Genomic DNA, 15,799 nt, shown 5'->3' on the forward strand with positions numbered 1-15,799 from the left:
TGGTGGTGTACTTCAGCCGGGTCCTGAACAGGAGTGAGCGGCGCTACTGTGTCACTCGACGAGAGCTGCTGGCCGTGGTGGCGGGGGTAAGACACTTTAAGTACTACCTGTGTGGCACATCATTCGTTATCAGAACTGATCATGCCGCCCTCCAGTGGCTGATGTCTTTCAGGGAGCCAGAGGGACAGGTGGCTCGCTGGCTGGAGGAGCTCCAGGCCTTCAATTTCACTGTGGAGCACAGAGCAGGGACGCACCATTCTAACGCCTCTCTAACCTCTCTCGCCGCCCATGTGCTGCAGCTGGCTGCCGTTACTGTGAGAAGCGAGAGGAGACAGAGCGGGAACTCACAACAATTGACGGAGCAACACAGCTCGCCTGCAGGGCTCTTCTGGTGGTGGATGCAGCGGAGTGGAGGGCACGGCAGGAACAAGACACTGACCTGATGCCAGTCCTGCAGTGGCTGGAGAGGGAGGAGCAACCCCTTTGGGATGAGGTCACTGCGTTTTCCATCTGTACCAGGGGGCTGTGGGCCAAGTTTTAATGCTCTCAGGCTGAAGGAGGGGTTGTTGGAGCGTGCCTGGAAGCATCCCGCCACAGGGGAGGAGAGGTGGCAGGTTGTGGTGCCAAGGTCGCTGAGGTCAGCTGTGCTGGAAGCCGGCCATGGGAGTGCTGGAAGCCTGCCATAGGAGCACTGACTCCGGCCACTTTGGGGTCTCCAAGACCCTACGCCGCCTGCGCCAGGGCTACTACTGGGGTCAGCAGCGGAGGGATGTGGAAGACTTTTGCCGCAGCTGTGATGCATGTTCCTCGCACAAAGGGCCACAGGACCAGTCCCGGGCTCAGCTTCAGCAGCAACCAGCAGGAGCTCCAATGGAATGAGTAGCTGTGGACGTCATGGGCCCATTTCCACTTACAGACAGAGGAAACCGCTATGTCCTTGTGGCCATGGACTATTTTACCAAGTGGCCGGAAGCATATGCCATCCCAGATCAGGAGGCTGAGACTGTCACTGATGTGTTAGTGGAGGGGATGTTCAGCCGCTTTGGAACAGCAGAGACCCTCCACAGTGACCAGGGGCGTAACTTTGAGTCCAAGGTATTTGCTGCCATGTGAGAACGCCTTGGGATTAAGAAGACCCACACCACCCCACTTCACCCCCAAAGCGATGGACTGGTGGAAAGGTTTAACAGGGCGCTGGCCCAGCAGTTAGCCATCCTTACCTCAGATCACCAACAGGACTGGGACCACCATCTTCCCCTTACCCTCATGGCCTACAGGTCGGCAGTGCAAGATTCCACGAGATTCCAAGAGGAATTATGACATCATCACCCCCCGCAACTGTGAATTACATAACCGAAAGACAATGAATGAAAACTGTTTGTACTTGGTATAAAGACAAAGGGATTCATTTCAATTAAGCTTTATTTAGTGTACACTGATAGAAAAAAAGTCTTCAGCTGTATTCATTTAAAGATTATTAAATAATACAAAGTGTGGAGAAAAAAAATAATGGTTTTAATAATTGGTTTGTGGGCTACAGAAAAAAAATAAACCCCATAATAATAATAAAATAAACCAAACACCTAAAAAGTTTGACTGATTTGTACAGGTGACTTTCGCAGCACCTTATCTTCCCTTACACCCAACATTTCTGTTCATTTTTGCTGTGTGGAAAGGGAAATCACTCTGAACCAATCTGAAAACCCCACATTGATATTTATAATTTTGTTCACTATTATGACAGGACTTAATAACAGCTCAGTATTAACATGATAATACTGGTGTAATGTCTAAACGGTGCAATACTCAAATAACACAAGAAATACCAAGGTATAGACCAAGTAATAGCTTGTATCAACAATTGTTATTGCTGAAACATATTAGACTAAAATGTGAAAGAAGGGGCCAAAAACTATGGGTATGGGTAACATGCAAACATGCCCATGAGGCAAAACTAGTTATTAATAGTCTAATATTACCCTGCTATAACAATTGTTAATACTGAGTTATTGCTTGCTTTTTACCACAGTGCATTTTGATCGGCATGTGACCTCAGTGAATGCAATGTTACACATAATAATGCCCACAGTACTAAAATTTGCCTTAAACCAAAATTATTTTTCACACTGATACTGATGATTAAAAAAAAATGTGAAAATTAAAGTTAATACAGACTCTTTCCATGCACATCATCCCTTTAGCTATCCAATCATTAGTAAAATATAGTATACATTTAAAACAAATCAAGGCCGCAGTTAATTATCCTATGGCTGGGCCAGATGTTATTTATAATTAAAAAATACATAAGTCAATAGTTGATAGTTACTATCAGCAAGATATAACTGTGACTGCTGTAATCCAGCCCTATCAAGTTACAGTTAAGGAACTATAGAGAGCTAATGTTATTCAATTGGTGTCCACATCACTTTGGCCTAAACAGAATGAATATTTATAAATCTTCACCTGTTAAATTTTCCATTTTGTTCACTAGATCCAGTTTAATTCTGGCTGGTTCTGTTTTAGTTTTGAATAAAGTGCACTCTTGGCTTTTTCCTAGGAAACTGTTGCCAAAAATATATATACGGTAACCGTAAACCCAATGCTCACACCCATTTGACACATCTGTGTTTCAACACAGTGTACAATATGGTATACGACTAGCAGGGCATCTCTTGAAATTGTCTGTTGAAACTACAGTTTGTGAACAGATCTCAGAGGAAGATGTGATCACAGAGAAAAAGGCTGGATAACATGAAGAAAATAAAAATGAATGTATACCAAACAAAAACACTGAATTCCTGTTATTAACCTGTATTACTGCCCTAATATTCAACAGTAACTTCTTGTGATAGCCAATTTAACTACCACAAACAAACATTTATCTGAGTAGCTGATTTGATTCATGTTTCTTCAAATAATGTCAGATTGTCAACTGAATTCTTCTTCATATTTATTAATCTTAAATCTGAAAGATTAACTAGCTACTTCTACATGAAAAACTGAGCCACCAGGTTGGCCACACCCAGCAAGATTAGTAAACTGTGGGAAATCGCTGACGTCCACCTCAGCATCCCCTGCCGTCTCAGGGTGATCATGTGGACTAATGCGGGAAATACAAACACTAAAGCCAATCCACAAATTGCTCCAGAAAATCTGCAAAGAGGAACACAAAGTTAAAACCACTACTCAGCAATCACTACACCATTACAAGGTGCCAACTAGTATGCTAAACAACAATGGCCACAACAACAAAAAAGGAAACAGACTTGAATGTTTCCTTTTGTGGCTAGGAAGGAAGGAAGAACTTTTCTTCCTTGCATAGGTAAGGATGAACTTCCATGCTAACACAGGTTTACCTTTTGGCCACTGATTTAAACCCTGAAATACAAATAAATAAGACATTCAGTTCTAATTCAAACCTGGAACTATCAGAATAGTTTTATTTATGTTTTTTATTTATTTTATTATTCATTTTTATATTGTAATGACCTTATTTATTTCATAGCCTTTTATTATCTTTAAATTAACTTCAGGGTAAAATGACTGATTCCTATATAGTGCTGTTCTACTTCTCACCCAAAGCACTTCGAGGGTACGACAACAATTGGAACTGCTTATTCTGTGACTATTTTTCCGAAAATACAAATATAGATCTGTTTAGTGAATTTTACTTTATTAAGTTAGTCATCCATTTATCGCCATTATTATAACAATCTATTTCATTTATTTTTCATTCAAGTATGACCAATGTAGTCTTTAATTTCAAACATCTCAATAATGTAAGAATGTCATCAAAACATTTACAGAATTTCATAGCCACACAGTCAGTCTACTTTATGAAATGTTATTCAAGCTAAATTATTAAACTAAGACTAATTAGACTGTTTTGCATTCACTTATGTGAAGAGAAACAATTTCATACTTACCGTATGATGGATCCTATATTGGGATAAAATGTGGCCATCAGGACACCAGCTCCAACAATTAAGATGTTCAGTATCAGAACATGAAGGAAACTAAACAAAAAACAATATAACAAACTATAAATTGCTTACAGGCAAGTCACCGATCGCTGTTTACCCAGGACATCATAAGGTTGTTAAGAGATGGCATGCTTTTGTTTTTTTATTAATTTATTTATTTATTCGGTTACAATGTCATTTCTTTTCTTAGTCTTATTTAATGAATAACAATTGGAGTAGAAACTGCAACTCTCTTATTACAGCTATGTACAGGAGCACAAAGTGCATCCCACAGCAGAAAACTGCCTGATTATTCACGCCGCAGACACAAACAACTGGACAAAATTTAGCAGTTAAATTGAGAAATTATCACATTTTTTTGTTTAAAATACAAGCAACGTGGGGGCAATATGATCAGTTATCAGCATTGTTTTGTTTCCTGTTAAATGGAAAAATCATTACTCTTACCTGGGATAATGATTTCCAAATAGTTGACCCATCATCTGAACCCGCACCAGATAACCCAACAGGGGGTATACAGTAATCATCTGGAAAAGCAAGAAGGTCCTAGCCACAAACACCATAATATCACTGCTGGGGAAGTTATCCAGGAAGTTCTGTGAGAGAAAAGCAGTGCAGTGTTTATAAGCTAACTTATGTTTGCCAGAAATCAGCAAATACGGGGTTTTAATGTTCATGTCCATCAAGAAGCTGTCATGATCCTGGGTCATTTTGACCCAGCGTTTTGTGTTTCCTTAAAGTTCATTTTGTGCCTCGTGTGTATTCTGATTTGGTATTCTGTGTCCTCCCCTTGTGCCCTGTTCGTGTTCTGGATTTCCTGTCTTATTCTGAAGGTCGGTGTCTGTTGTCATCGTGTTCAGCTTGTCTCCTCAGGTTGTCTTGTGTATTAGAATCAGCTGTGCTCCCACCTGTATGTCATTACCTGGTCTCCTTGTTTGTGTGTGTGTATATATATAGTGGGTGTCAGTCTGTGCCTGTTGTCGGCTCGTCTGCATTTGTCTGTGTAGTCTGCGTTTCTCTGTGTCATCTGCGTCATCCGTGTATCTCTGCGTCTCTCTGCATTCTCCAGTTCATATGACTTCAGGTTTGCTCTTTAGTTTATCCCAGTTTAGGTCTTCTTCAGTTATTTGTCATCCCTCACTGCCTGTTTGCCACCCTGCCACTCTGTAAATAAACGCTCACTCATATCATCAGTCGCTTGCTTGCATTTTGGGTCCTCATTCATCCACAACACGACTGCTGCCCCAGCCGTGACAGAAACAAGCCAACAAAAAATTCTTATGGTTCAAACAAAAGCAAATCATATTTAAATCTAAACAGAAACAAAATGACTAATATGTCAGAATAAACACCATTTAGCCACAAGATTAAAACTGCTGCCATGTTATGTATAGCATACTGACCAACACGTTCCATTGGAATGTTCTGCAGTGATACCTTGGGTCCTGGCTTAGTATGGATTCTACTTTTCATCTAAATATGGTTTCAGACCACACACCTAATGGAAGCGGGAACCCAATATACCACAGAAACTGCTCGGGAATTTCCCAGTAAATACACACAAAAATATAAAGTAAATAATGCCAAAAACCACGGAAGACCATTTGAAGCTACATGTACATGACTGAAAAAATCAAAACTGTTTCAGCTGTCAGTGTACAGTGTGAGGAAACAAACAAACAGAAGGAATCCTCTTTAAATCATCTATTTACATAAAAATCATTGTGAATGCTTAGTTAGATTTTAACATTAATCTAATTGAAATTTATGAAAAAATTGGTAATACTGAAAAACAATTCCACTTACAAAGAGTAGATTAAAAGTGTGTAACCCTGTAAGTTAATTACGTCAACAAAAGCTTATTAGAGTCAGAAGTTACAACAACCAATTCATATGGTCCCTCTCTTCTAACATATTGACTGTGTTTATTTTAAATACATATTGGAGCAATTTAAAGAGTCCTCCCATTGATGGACTGTAACTACAACTGGAAACTTTGTTCTGCTCTGTTGCCTCTGTAAGCTCAGCGTAGCAACGCAAACCACTTCTCAACCATGAACTACTACAGCTGTCATACAGTAGTTCAAGGTCTACTGTGTGACAGCTATAGTCAAACATGGTGACATTGCCTTAGGAAACACGTGGTGTAAAGGATGAGTATAGATTGTTAACAGTGACTACATTTTCAAAATTGTCCAGTAGTAACCATGTTAACCACTGAGCCCAGTTTATTAGTGTAGAAATGATCTACCTTTACCAGCTATATCTCAAAAGACTTAACACAGCAGATTAACACCTTTCAACACTAAAGCAAAGTTATGATAAACTGACCTCCAACAAAGACAATCCATCTTTTACCCTGCTCAGGGATAACCCAATGTAGATGGTGTGCAATGAAAATAACAGGCCCCTTTACCCAGATACATCATAGATGGTAAAAATCTGCTACCACTGACTCTTTTCAGGGAAGAATAGTCTTACTAAATGTAGTGCATTGTACTGAACCACAGCTACCTGAATACACTTTCTGAGAATGCTGCTGCCAAAAGACATTTAATCGGTTACTAAATCGAAGGGTTTACTTGCATCTTTAAGTGGTAGTGGGTATAGGGAAAATATGAGCATTTTGGTGAAAAAAATAAAATAAAAATGCATACATAAACTTATTTAAAAATAACAATAAAGTGAAAATCTTACTGGCTGAATGCAGTCTTTAAAGAGAGGAGGAGAGGGGAAAGCAGCAAAGATCAACACTCCAACATACAGGTAGGTTAGCCCCACTAAAAGATAAGCCACAGACAGGTCGCGCACCTGAAAACATACCAAATTTACCTTAGATCCATCAGAATTAAAACTTCTGAGACTGAATTATGTCATCTAAATTTACTCAGCAAAAACCAGATTTGAAGAGTACTAATATTTGGAGGAACATGAATAAATACCACTCACATTGTTCTCTTGGTCCTTGTTGTTCTTCATTAATGTGATGATGCAGTTGTGAATGAAGAAGGCGAGAGTGAGAACACCAGTGAGCTGAGGGAAGAGCAATCTGAACTCTGAAAGATCATAATTAAAAAATAGATACATTTGCTAATGTAAAGAAACTGAGAACACACACGCACGCATGCATCAGGCATAACATGACCATCTGCCTAATATTGTGTTGATCTGCCTTATGCTTTCAAAACAGCCCTCACCCATCAAGGCATGGACTTCACAAGACCCCTGAAAGTGTGCTGTGTTATTTAGCACCAAGATGTTAGCAACAGATTCTTCAACTGCTGCAAATTACATGCCAAGTCAACACCTCAAACTTCTTGTTGTACTCCTCAAACATTCCTGAAACATTTTTGCTTTGTGCCAACACACATTGTCCTGCTGAAAGCACCACAGCAGGGAATATAGTTTTATGAAAGGGTACGCATGGTCTACAATGCTTAGGTAGGTGGTATGTATTAAAGTAACATCCACATGGATGGCAGGACCCAAGGTTTTCCAGCAGAACATTAGCCAAACCATCACACTGCCTCTGCTGGTTTACCTCCTGCCCATAGTTCATCCTGGCGGCAGGTGTTCCTGAGGTAAGCAACGCACATGTACCCGGACATCCACGTAAAAGAAAACATGATTCCTCAGATCGGGGCACCTCCTACCAGTGCTCCATGTCCTAGTTCTGAATCTCACATGCCCATTCTTGGCACTTTTGGCAGTGGACAGGTGTCAGCATGTGCACTCTGACTGATCTGAGGATATGCAGAAAACTGCAATGTACTGCGTATTCTAACACCTTTTTTACCAGAACTAGCATTATGTTATTGAGCAATTAGAGCAACAGTAGCTCAACTGTTGGATTAAACAACACGGGCCAGCCTTCCCTCCCCACATGCACTAGTGAACCTTAGCTGCCCCTGATCCTGTCACCGGTTCACCACTGGGCCACTTCTGATAAATACTGATCACTGCAGACCAACAACACCTCCACAAAAGATGCAGTTTTGGAGATGCTCTGACCAAGTCATGCAGCCATCACAATTTGGCCCTAATCAATCCTTGTTGATTAGGGCCAAAAATCCTTACACTTTCCCTTTTTTCCCTGCTTCTTACATATCAGCTTTGAAGAAAAAATGTTCACTTGCTCTGTCAGTGGTCATAATATGCCTTATTACATGGATCCATAGGTGTACAGCCAATGGACCTCCATTTTGCACCTTAATAATATAACATTTTGATTTTCAGCTGGTGTCATGACTTTTTGCACATCCCTTTCTTCATGTGCTGTGTTATTTCCCATTATTACACAATTTATGGACATCTTTGGTGTCATTTCTTTCGGTTGTTACCAATATCTACACATACATCTACATTCCTGTTAAAAGACACACAAAGAAGCATTAACACCAGTTTTACCTGGAACATAGAATTCCGTTTTGTCAAACCAGTGGAATTCCAGGTGAAAGCCAAGGCGGACAGCTTTGACAGTGACCAATACAATCAGGTAGACCACTGATATGGTGCCTGTACAAGATGGATGAATGACATCAATACATTAATGGATGAATGGCTGATGCAACACAGAAAGAAGATTAATCAAGCCCCACAATTAACAATTAATTGACTTATCTCTACTCCACATCAGAGTATGTTTATTTAAGTAAGTACAAATGTTAAATAAAGGAAAACCATGATCAGTATTGCGCTTCACCACTCATTCATCTTTAAGCAAATGTGAAATTCTTAATGAGAAGACACCAGTCTTAACTCCATGTCTACAAAGAAAAGGATCTAGCCAAGTTTTTGAGCTTTCAGTCAAAATGATGTGACAAAAAGAATACGCTTCTATGCTGGCCCCTTTTTAATCAAATGCCAACAGTGTGTTGTGAAGAAAGTCCGGTACACACTATATACGAAGCTCAAGATTTCTGACTAATCTAAAACAATGCGACTGCTCTTGGTAAATAGACCAGTTCTTGTGTAGCGCTTTTCTACTCTACCTGAGCACTTAAAGTGCTTTATACTACAATATGCCTCCCCCATTCATTCAAGTTTTTTTCTAACCTTCGGTACTTTCTATCTAACATTCACACACATCCTCAGATTTCGATGGCTGCATTGAAGAACAAGCTGGGATTATCTTGCTCAAGGATATTTTGGCATGCAGACTGGAGCAGCCAGAGATTGAAAGATAAATGAGTGGACAATGCTGAAAAAAAACTGAAAGCGTTTTTTTTCCCCATCTGGATAATCCTGATACATTCCCACCCAGGGTGGGGTGGCTGTGGCTCCAGTCAACCTCTTGATGTCTTACCCAGGAAAGTGAATCTTGCAAAGAAGGAAGCTGAGCGTAAGCAGAGCAGTGGAAGGAGCAGAATGATGAGATAGAAGGGGACAGTGTTGGTTTTACTCCAGTAGCGTTCAAAAGGGTTCACATCAGACATATTTCCATTGTCACTGAGGTAAAGGGTGCTGATGGTGTTGTTCCCTCCAGGGTTAGTATTTGGGTAAGGGCAGATGACTGGTGAACAAATGAACAAAATATCATCAAACACTGTTAATTAACTGGGTAATACAAAATTATAAAATGCACCAGATCAAAGGCATAAAGTACATTTTTGTTTTCAGTCACAAGCTTTTCCAGTCTCCTTTTGCTTTTTGCCTAACCGCTGCCTGTTTGGTGGTCTTTGTGAGGAGGTTCACTAATATTATTTCATTCACAAACATTTTGCCCCTAGATTTAACCATCAGAAATTCCCGAACTTTTATTCTAAATCTAATTCTAACTTTAATAAAAATCTGAAAAAAGACTGGAAATACGGGCCAAAAAGCTTTAACTTTTACAATATTTAGTACGCAGGTGGTCTCTGTCCTTTTTTCAAAGCAGTAACTTTGTGATTCCCTGGATGTGATTTATTTACTTGGAATTTATAACCTTTTTTGAAAGGTATATGATAAAGCTGAAACTTTGCATACAGCAAGTGACTTACCTTTTTCTGAGCCATTGGTTTCCAACTCTGAATCTGACACATTGATATTGTGAACATGGTCTATGGACAAAGAAGAGGAAGCCATCGGTTAAGAGAAACAAGCCTTCTTGCAAATTTTGAGATAAAGCCTAGAATGAATTTACATCTTTCTTCACAATGTCTTTGTGTTATGCAAATGTCTTCTGTGCAAATTTCAGAGATCTTCTCGGTGTGTCTTGCCTTGAGTTGTAATTTCTGTGTATTTAAACACAGAAACTTGAAAAATAATGTAACAATATCTTTTAGGTCATCCAATGGCTTAACCTCAGCTAAACGAGTTATTACAAACATCAGGCACACTATGTGTAATATTACCACAGTTAATTAACCTCCTAGGACCTGGCGTCCACATATGTGGACATCACATTTTGGGTTATTTAGACCAAAATACTGAATTTTGCTTTACAAGGGCCTGATACTCACTTACGGGGACATTATACTGCTACTGTTCTATCAAAATTTTAAATGAATATCCTCATATGTGGCTCTTATTTTTCTTAAAAACAAAAATAAGGTAAAAAAAAAAAAAAAAAAAAAAAAAATCTGGTAATTCTTTGTTTTTACATTCATCAGGCCCCAATGTGATCAAATATCAAAGAGAAATTAAAATTGCATGCTGTGGAAGAGTTCGGGTCTTAGGAGGTTAAAGCTTGTAGAGCTGTGAATTTCGTTTTTGCTTAAAATGTTTCTGAAGTCACTGTGCTGCACATATAGTAACATAAACAAGTAAGCATTAACATGTGGAGCAATAGTATAGAATGACATAATTCCACTCTTTTGCAGATAAAACCATTGTTTCTTACTGTAAATAAACTGTCCAGTGTTGAAGAGGAAGTTGGACATGAGTACCCAGTAGACTACCATAGCTCCAACAAGTGACACCATAGAGAACATCAAGCTGGACCACTGACCAACTTTTCCGAAATAGTACTGACAAACATCAGGGAATTCCCAGTCTGATGTGTCCACACAGGCTAGGAGAGCACAAAGAATAATTACAGAGGTAAATGATTGGTTACCAAATATGAAGTTAAAAATATATCACAAAAACTTCTCCATAGTACACAGTGGTGACAAACATGAACTTTATGAGCTAACATTCTTTTGCAAAGTCTTTTAGTAAATGCAGCAGCATAAAATATTTTTTTGATTCAGGAATAATGTTCGATAAGTTCAGTGTTAAGCTTCACCATTTTATTTAGGCTGAATTAATTTGCTCTGTACCTTCAGTCTTAACAATAACTTCTTGTAACTGTGGCAAAAATATAGCGGTTCAACCGTGATCTAAAAGCAAGTGTTTAGATGTATTAACAACTATGAGGGGCCGTACAAGCCAAAATTCATTCTTTCACTCTCACACACATACATTCTTCTTTCACATACATATATTTTCACTCTCTTATACATATATTCTTCTGTCAGACACACGTATTGTCACTCTCACATATTTTCTTTCACATACATATATTTTCACTCTCACATACATATATTCTTCTGTCAGACACACGTATTGTCACTCTCACATACATATACTTTCACTCTCATATAGTTTTATTTTAATTTTTATATTTAGATATTTTTATTCTCATGTTTACACATATTTAACACACACATTGCAATATTGTGCTCTCTTATACATGTATTTTAATGTACATATTTACAAATTTTCACTCTAACATACATGCATTTTCATTTATGCATTCCTACATTTTGCTCTCATTTACATGCATTCAGTATGCATTTAATCTCACAAATAATATATGTATGTAAGAAGAGAATGCATACATGTCAGAAGAAAATATATGTATGCAAGAGAATCATGTATGTGAATGAAAGAGTATAGTGGAAACGGAAGGAGTTTAATGGAAACGGAAGGCTGGGTGTCTGTACCGCTGTGATTGGCTGAGAAGCACGCGCGGGTCACTTTCAAGTGTCTGACAGCATGGAGTGGGGAGAAGAAACTCGAGTTCTTCAGCAAGCTATCGGGGTGTTAAGAAATATTTTATCATCTCCTGAAACGGTCACATCGTTGTCCTCGTCACTTGATCGAGATGGGACGGGCTCAACTTTTTTATTTACGTGCTCTCAGAATAGTGGCACAAAAATAACGCCATAGTGACCCAGAAAGAGTATTTCAAACTCCGCCACTCTGTGCTCCTCTGCCACTGCCTCGTTTGAGTTTTGGACGAAATGGATTCTGGATATGTTATTGAAATGACGAAATGACGATGCATTTCGTCATTTCGAGCCGATTGGAGACCAGAACAGCCAATCAGATAGTTTTGCATCCAAGTCTGTGATTGGCTGGTTTTGTGAGACAAAAATAACGCCATAGGTCACAAAATAAACTTTTAAGATATTTTCATGCGAGAATGGTGCTGTGTAAACTTCAAATATCTGCTTGATTCATCAAGACATCACATATTTCCATAAGTGCTCTAACATTTTCGGAGATGCCTGTTACCTATGGCGTTATTTTTGTCCCACTATTCTGAGCGCACGTAAAAAAAATTGAGCGCACGTAAAACAAGTTTGCAGGTGCAAGTGTTGCATTTTGAGGAGAAATTTATTTTGAGCGAAGAAAAGCTGAATTTGAGTGAACAAAATTCATTGCAGCGTGCAAAAAATGTATTTCAGTGTTTGCTATTATCCACACACACACACACAATAGCAGCCCCTCTCGCTCAGTTTTTGTATTTGCGCTCACGCTCTCAACATTTCTGCCCGTGCGCGCTCAACTCTTTGTGTACGCTGTTATATTGTGCCACAAAACCACAATATAACAGATGGTGATTTTTCATTCTTATGTTTGTTTGTTTTTGTAACGGTATAAACAATGAAAGGTGGTGGATTAGCCAATTGGTCATGATCAACTCTGGGCTGGACCAATTACAATACATCCGTATTGAGAGGAAAAAGAATGCGATTAGTCCCGTACTTCAGCTAGAATGAAAAAAAAGACAAAGCTGGAGTTATTCTGTCTTTACGTTGCACAGCTGCCTCTTCTCCCCTCATTCTCTCCCCCTCCCTCCCTCTCCTGTTGCTACTTCAATCATGAAACCGATCAATGATCAGCTGATCGTCTCTCTTGTTTGTTTATCTCCCACTTTGCGCCAGAAAGAGGAAACCAGCGGATGTGGCGCTAAACAACAGCAGCACGTTCAAGCTTGATAAGCTGTTAGAATTTATTTAAAATTAATTTCTAGTATCAGCTGATGTTTGCTGGAGCCAGAGCTGTAAAAACTGCTGCTCATGGTATCGGTTTGGAAACATGAAGGTGATACAAATCATGCATATACTGTATACCAACAAGACAGTGTACATCACTGTCACAACAGCGTTTGTTTTAGTTCAAAGGCTTTATGGTTTTTCCTATAATACCTGGTGGTGTAGTCGGTGATTTTTTGTCAGTTGAGCTTTATATATTATGTTTAACCCGAGTGACCACCCGGTCAGCTGGTGGGTAACTATCGCGTTATTTTTGTGCCACTATTCTGAGCGCACGTAAAAAAAAAAAAAAAAAAAAAGTTGAACCCGTCCCATCTCGATCAAGTGACGAGGACAACGATGTGACCGTTTCAGGAGATGATAAAATATTTCTTAACACCCCGATAGCTTGCTGAAGAACTCGAGTTTCTTCTCCCCACTCAATGCTGTCAGACACTTGAAAGTGACCCGCGCGTGCTTCTCAGCCAATCACAGCGGTACAGACACCCAGCCTTCCGTTTCCATTAAACTCCTTCCCTTTCCACTATACTCTTTCATTCACATACATTATTCTCTTGCATACATATATTTTCTTCTGACATGTATACATTCTCTTCTTACATACATATATTATTTGTGAGATTAAATGCATACTGAATGCATGTAAATGAGAGCAAAATGTAGGAATGCATAAATGAAAATGCATGTATGTTAGAGTGAAAATTTGTAAATATGTACATTAAAATACATGTATAAGAGAGCACAATATTGCAATGTGTGTGTTAAATATGTGTAAACATGAGAATAAAAATATCTAAAAATAAAAATTAAAATAAAACTATATGAGAGTGAAAGTATATGTATGTGAAAGAAAAATATATGTATGTGAAAGAAGAAAGTATGTGTGTGAGAGTGAAAGAATGAATTTTGGCTTGTACGGCCCCTCATAAACAACACTGCACATTCGCATGTAACAAGTAGTTAGCTCATATTTATACAAATACTTTTTTTTTTTAAATCTCTTATTTCATCCAGTTATCCATTTCACTCAGCAGGAAATATCCTAGATATATGTACAAAGCAACCAAAGAGCTTTTCAAGTTAAACTGATGGAATTTCTTTGACTCGCTGACACAGTCAGCACATTCCATGTCCACCTGCTAAGAGCAGACTTCAGTAAAGGTTTGAAACATTATAAGTAGGTAAGATGAAAGCTGTTGCTGCTGTCTTCAGGTCATTGAGGGAAAAGCTTTTAAACTACAGTAGTAAGGAATACTCCATAGATCAGGCTCTGACTGATATAAAACAGAGCAAATACAGCAATGACATTCCTGTACGGTGATCACCCAAAAATGTAACACTTTGCAGAAGACAGACTTGTCTTCATAAATGACAAATTCTGATAAATCCTGATAAATACATTAGTCTTCATCATGCATTTTGGGGAATAAATTGCTCTATAGATCATGTTCTGAATGATACTGGAACACAACACTCTGTAAAATCTTTATAATGCAGACACTAAAGAAAAAAAAAAAAAAGAATGTTGGGCAGATAATAAGAGGGAAAAAACAATTAATTTTAGTATAAACAGATAAACTATTTTTTAAATTTAAGGGTAGAATTTATCTTTCTGGCCTGCAAATTATAAATAGCATAATTAATCAGCTATGCTAAAGTGAATGGCAACATATTAAAGAAATTCTAACAACAAAAAACATAACTGCTCTCTCACAAAGAACCCTATACACTGTATATGTTGAGAATTTGCCATTGGCCTTATTTTGCATATTAATATGGAATGGAAAATATTTTTCTAGCATTTGAGATCTGAAACAAACCATTGTGAACTGGGTACTATTGTCCCCTTTTTGAAACTGAAAAGTATCTCAAAAAATACTAAAGATATTAGTATTGGTCTATTAATCCCAAACCTAGTTTGTAAAAATGACTTACGTATTGACTTTGGTGATTTGAGGACAATATAACAACAATACAGCATCAGCAGGCCTATGAAGATGACAATGAAGACTCCAAGAGTGAAACCAGCCTGAAATAAAGTCAAAATTGTATATTTATTTTAAACTTTTGCCCTCTACACTAACTTTTATTTGCACAAAGTTCGCAAACAAAGTTTGTTTTTTTATGTGATTTTAGGTGTGGTTTTGAATGAGCTGAGAACATCGAGTATGTGAACTGAAACACATCACCTGCTTTATACCCCAAGGCATGCTGAGTATAGATGTACCCATCATTGTGTTCCATATAGCAAATCTGGGACAAGAAAAAAAACAAACAAACAAATAAATCAAAGCAGTTAATTGCATCCAGTTAAGTACAAAGAAAGCATGTAGCTTCCACATGCTTTGTGCAGTGTATTTCACATTTTACTAATGCTGATAGGGCTTACATGGTGATGATACTGGGGTTTTTAGAGGTATGGTCACTGCCTGGGACCTTGAAAGCTGTTCCCAGTGGACTGTAGATGTAGATCTCATCTGGCTGGGGAATCACATGATCTGGAGGACTCTAGGGAGGAAAAACGGAGAGACTAAAGATGAAGATTTCAGAAAGGTGCATGTCATGACA

At 38.6% G+C, this 15,799-nt stretch overlaps 1 protein-coding gene across 4 annotated transcripts in view; it reads right to left on the bottom strand.

The window, feature by feature from the left end:
* Positions 1–1,404: 1,404 nt before the first annotated feature.
* The window catches only part of slc38a9 (solute carrier family 38 member 9), a 37,064-nt gene continuing 22,669 nt past the window's right edge, over positions 1,405–15,799 (bottom strand). For 3 of the 4 annotated variants that reach the window (XM_039615452.1, XM_031738414.2, XM_031738413.2), the window contains 12 exons: positions 15,621–15,739; positions 15,421–15,484; positions 15,167–15,260; positions 10,807–10,977; positions 9,965–10,024; positions 9,289–9,495; positions 8,391–8,498; positions 6,933–7,039; positions 6,681–6,794; positions 4,431–4,579; positions 3,927–4,016; positions 1,405–3,153 (listed from right to left, as the gene is read on the bottom strand). In XM_039615452.1, coding sequence (XP_039471386.1) covers positions 2,988–3,153; positions 3,927–4,016; positions 4,431–4,579; positions 6,681–6,794; positions 6,933–7,039; positions 8,391–8,498; positions 9,289–9,495; positions 9,965–10,024; positions 10,807–10,977; positions 15,167–15,260; positions 15,421–15,484; positions 15,621–15,739 — 1,449 coding nt within the window. In that variant the 3' untranslated portion in view covers positions 1,405–2,987. The remainder of the gene's footprint in view (positions 3,154–3,926; positions 4,017–4,430; positions 4,580–6,680; positions 6,795–6,932; positions 7,040–8,390; positions 8,499–9,288; positions 9,496–9,964; positions 10,025–10,806; positions 10,978–15,166; positions 15,261–15,420; positions 15,485–15,620; positions 15,740–15,799) is intronic. The other variant, XM_031738416.2, reaches the window with a different exon arrangement.

The sequence above is a fragment of the Oreochromis aureus genome, linkage group 7, assembly GCF_013358895.1.
Source record: "Oreochromis aureus strain Israel breed Guangdong linkage group 7, ZZ_aureus, whole genome shotgun sequence".
Taxonomy (NCBI): domain Eukaryota; kingdom Metazoa; phylum Chordata; class Actinopteri; order Cichliformes; family Cichlidae; genus Oreochromis; species Oreochromis aureus.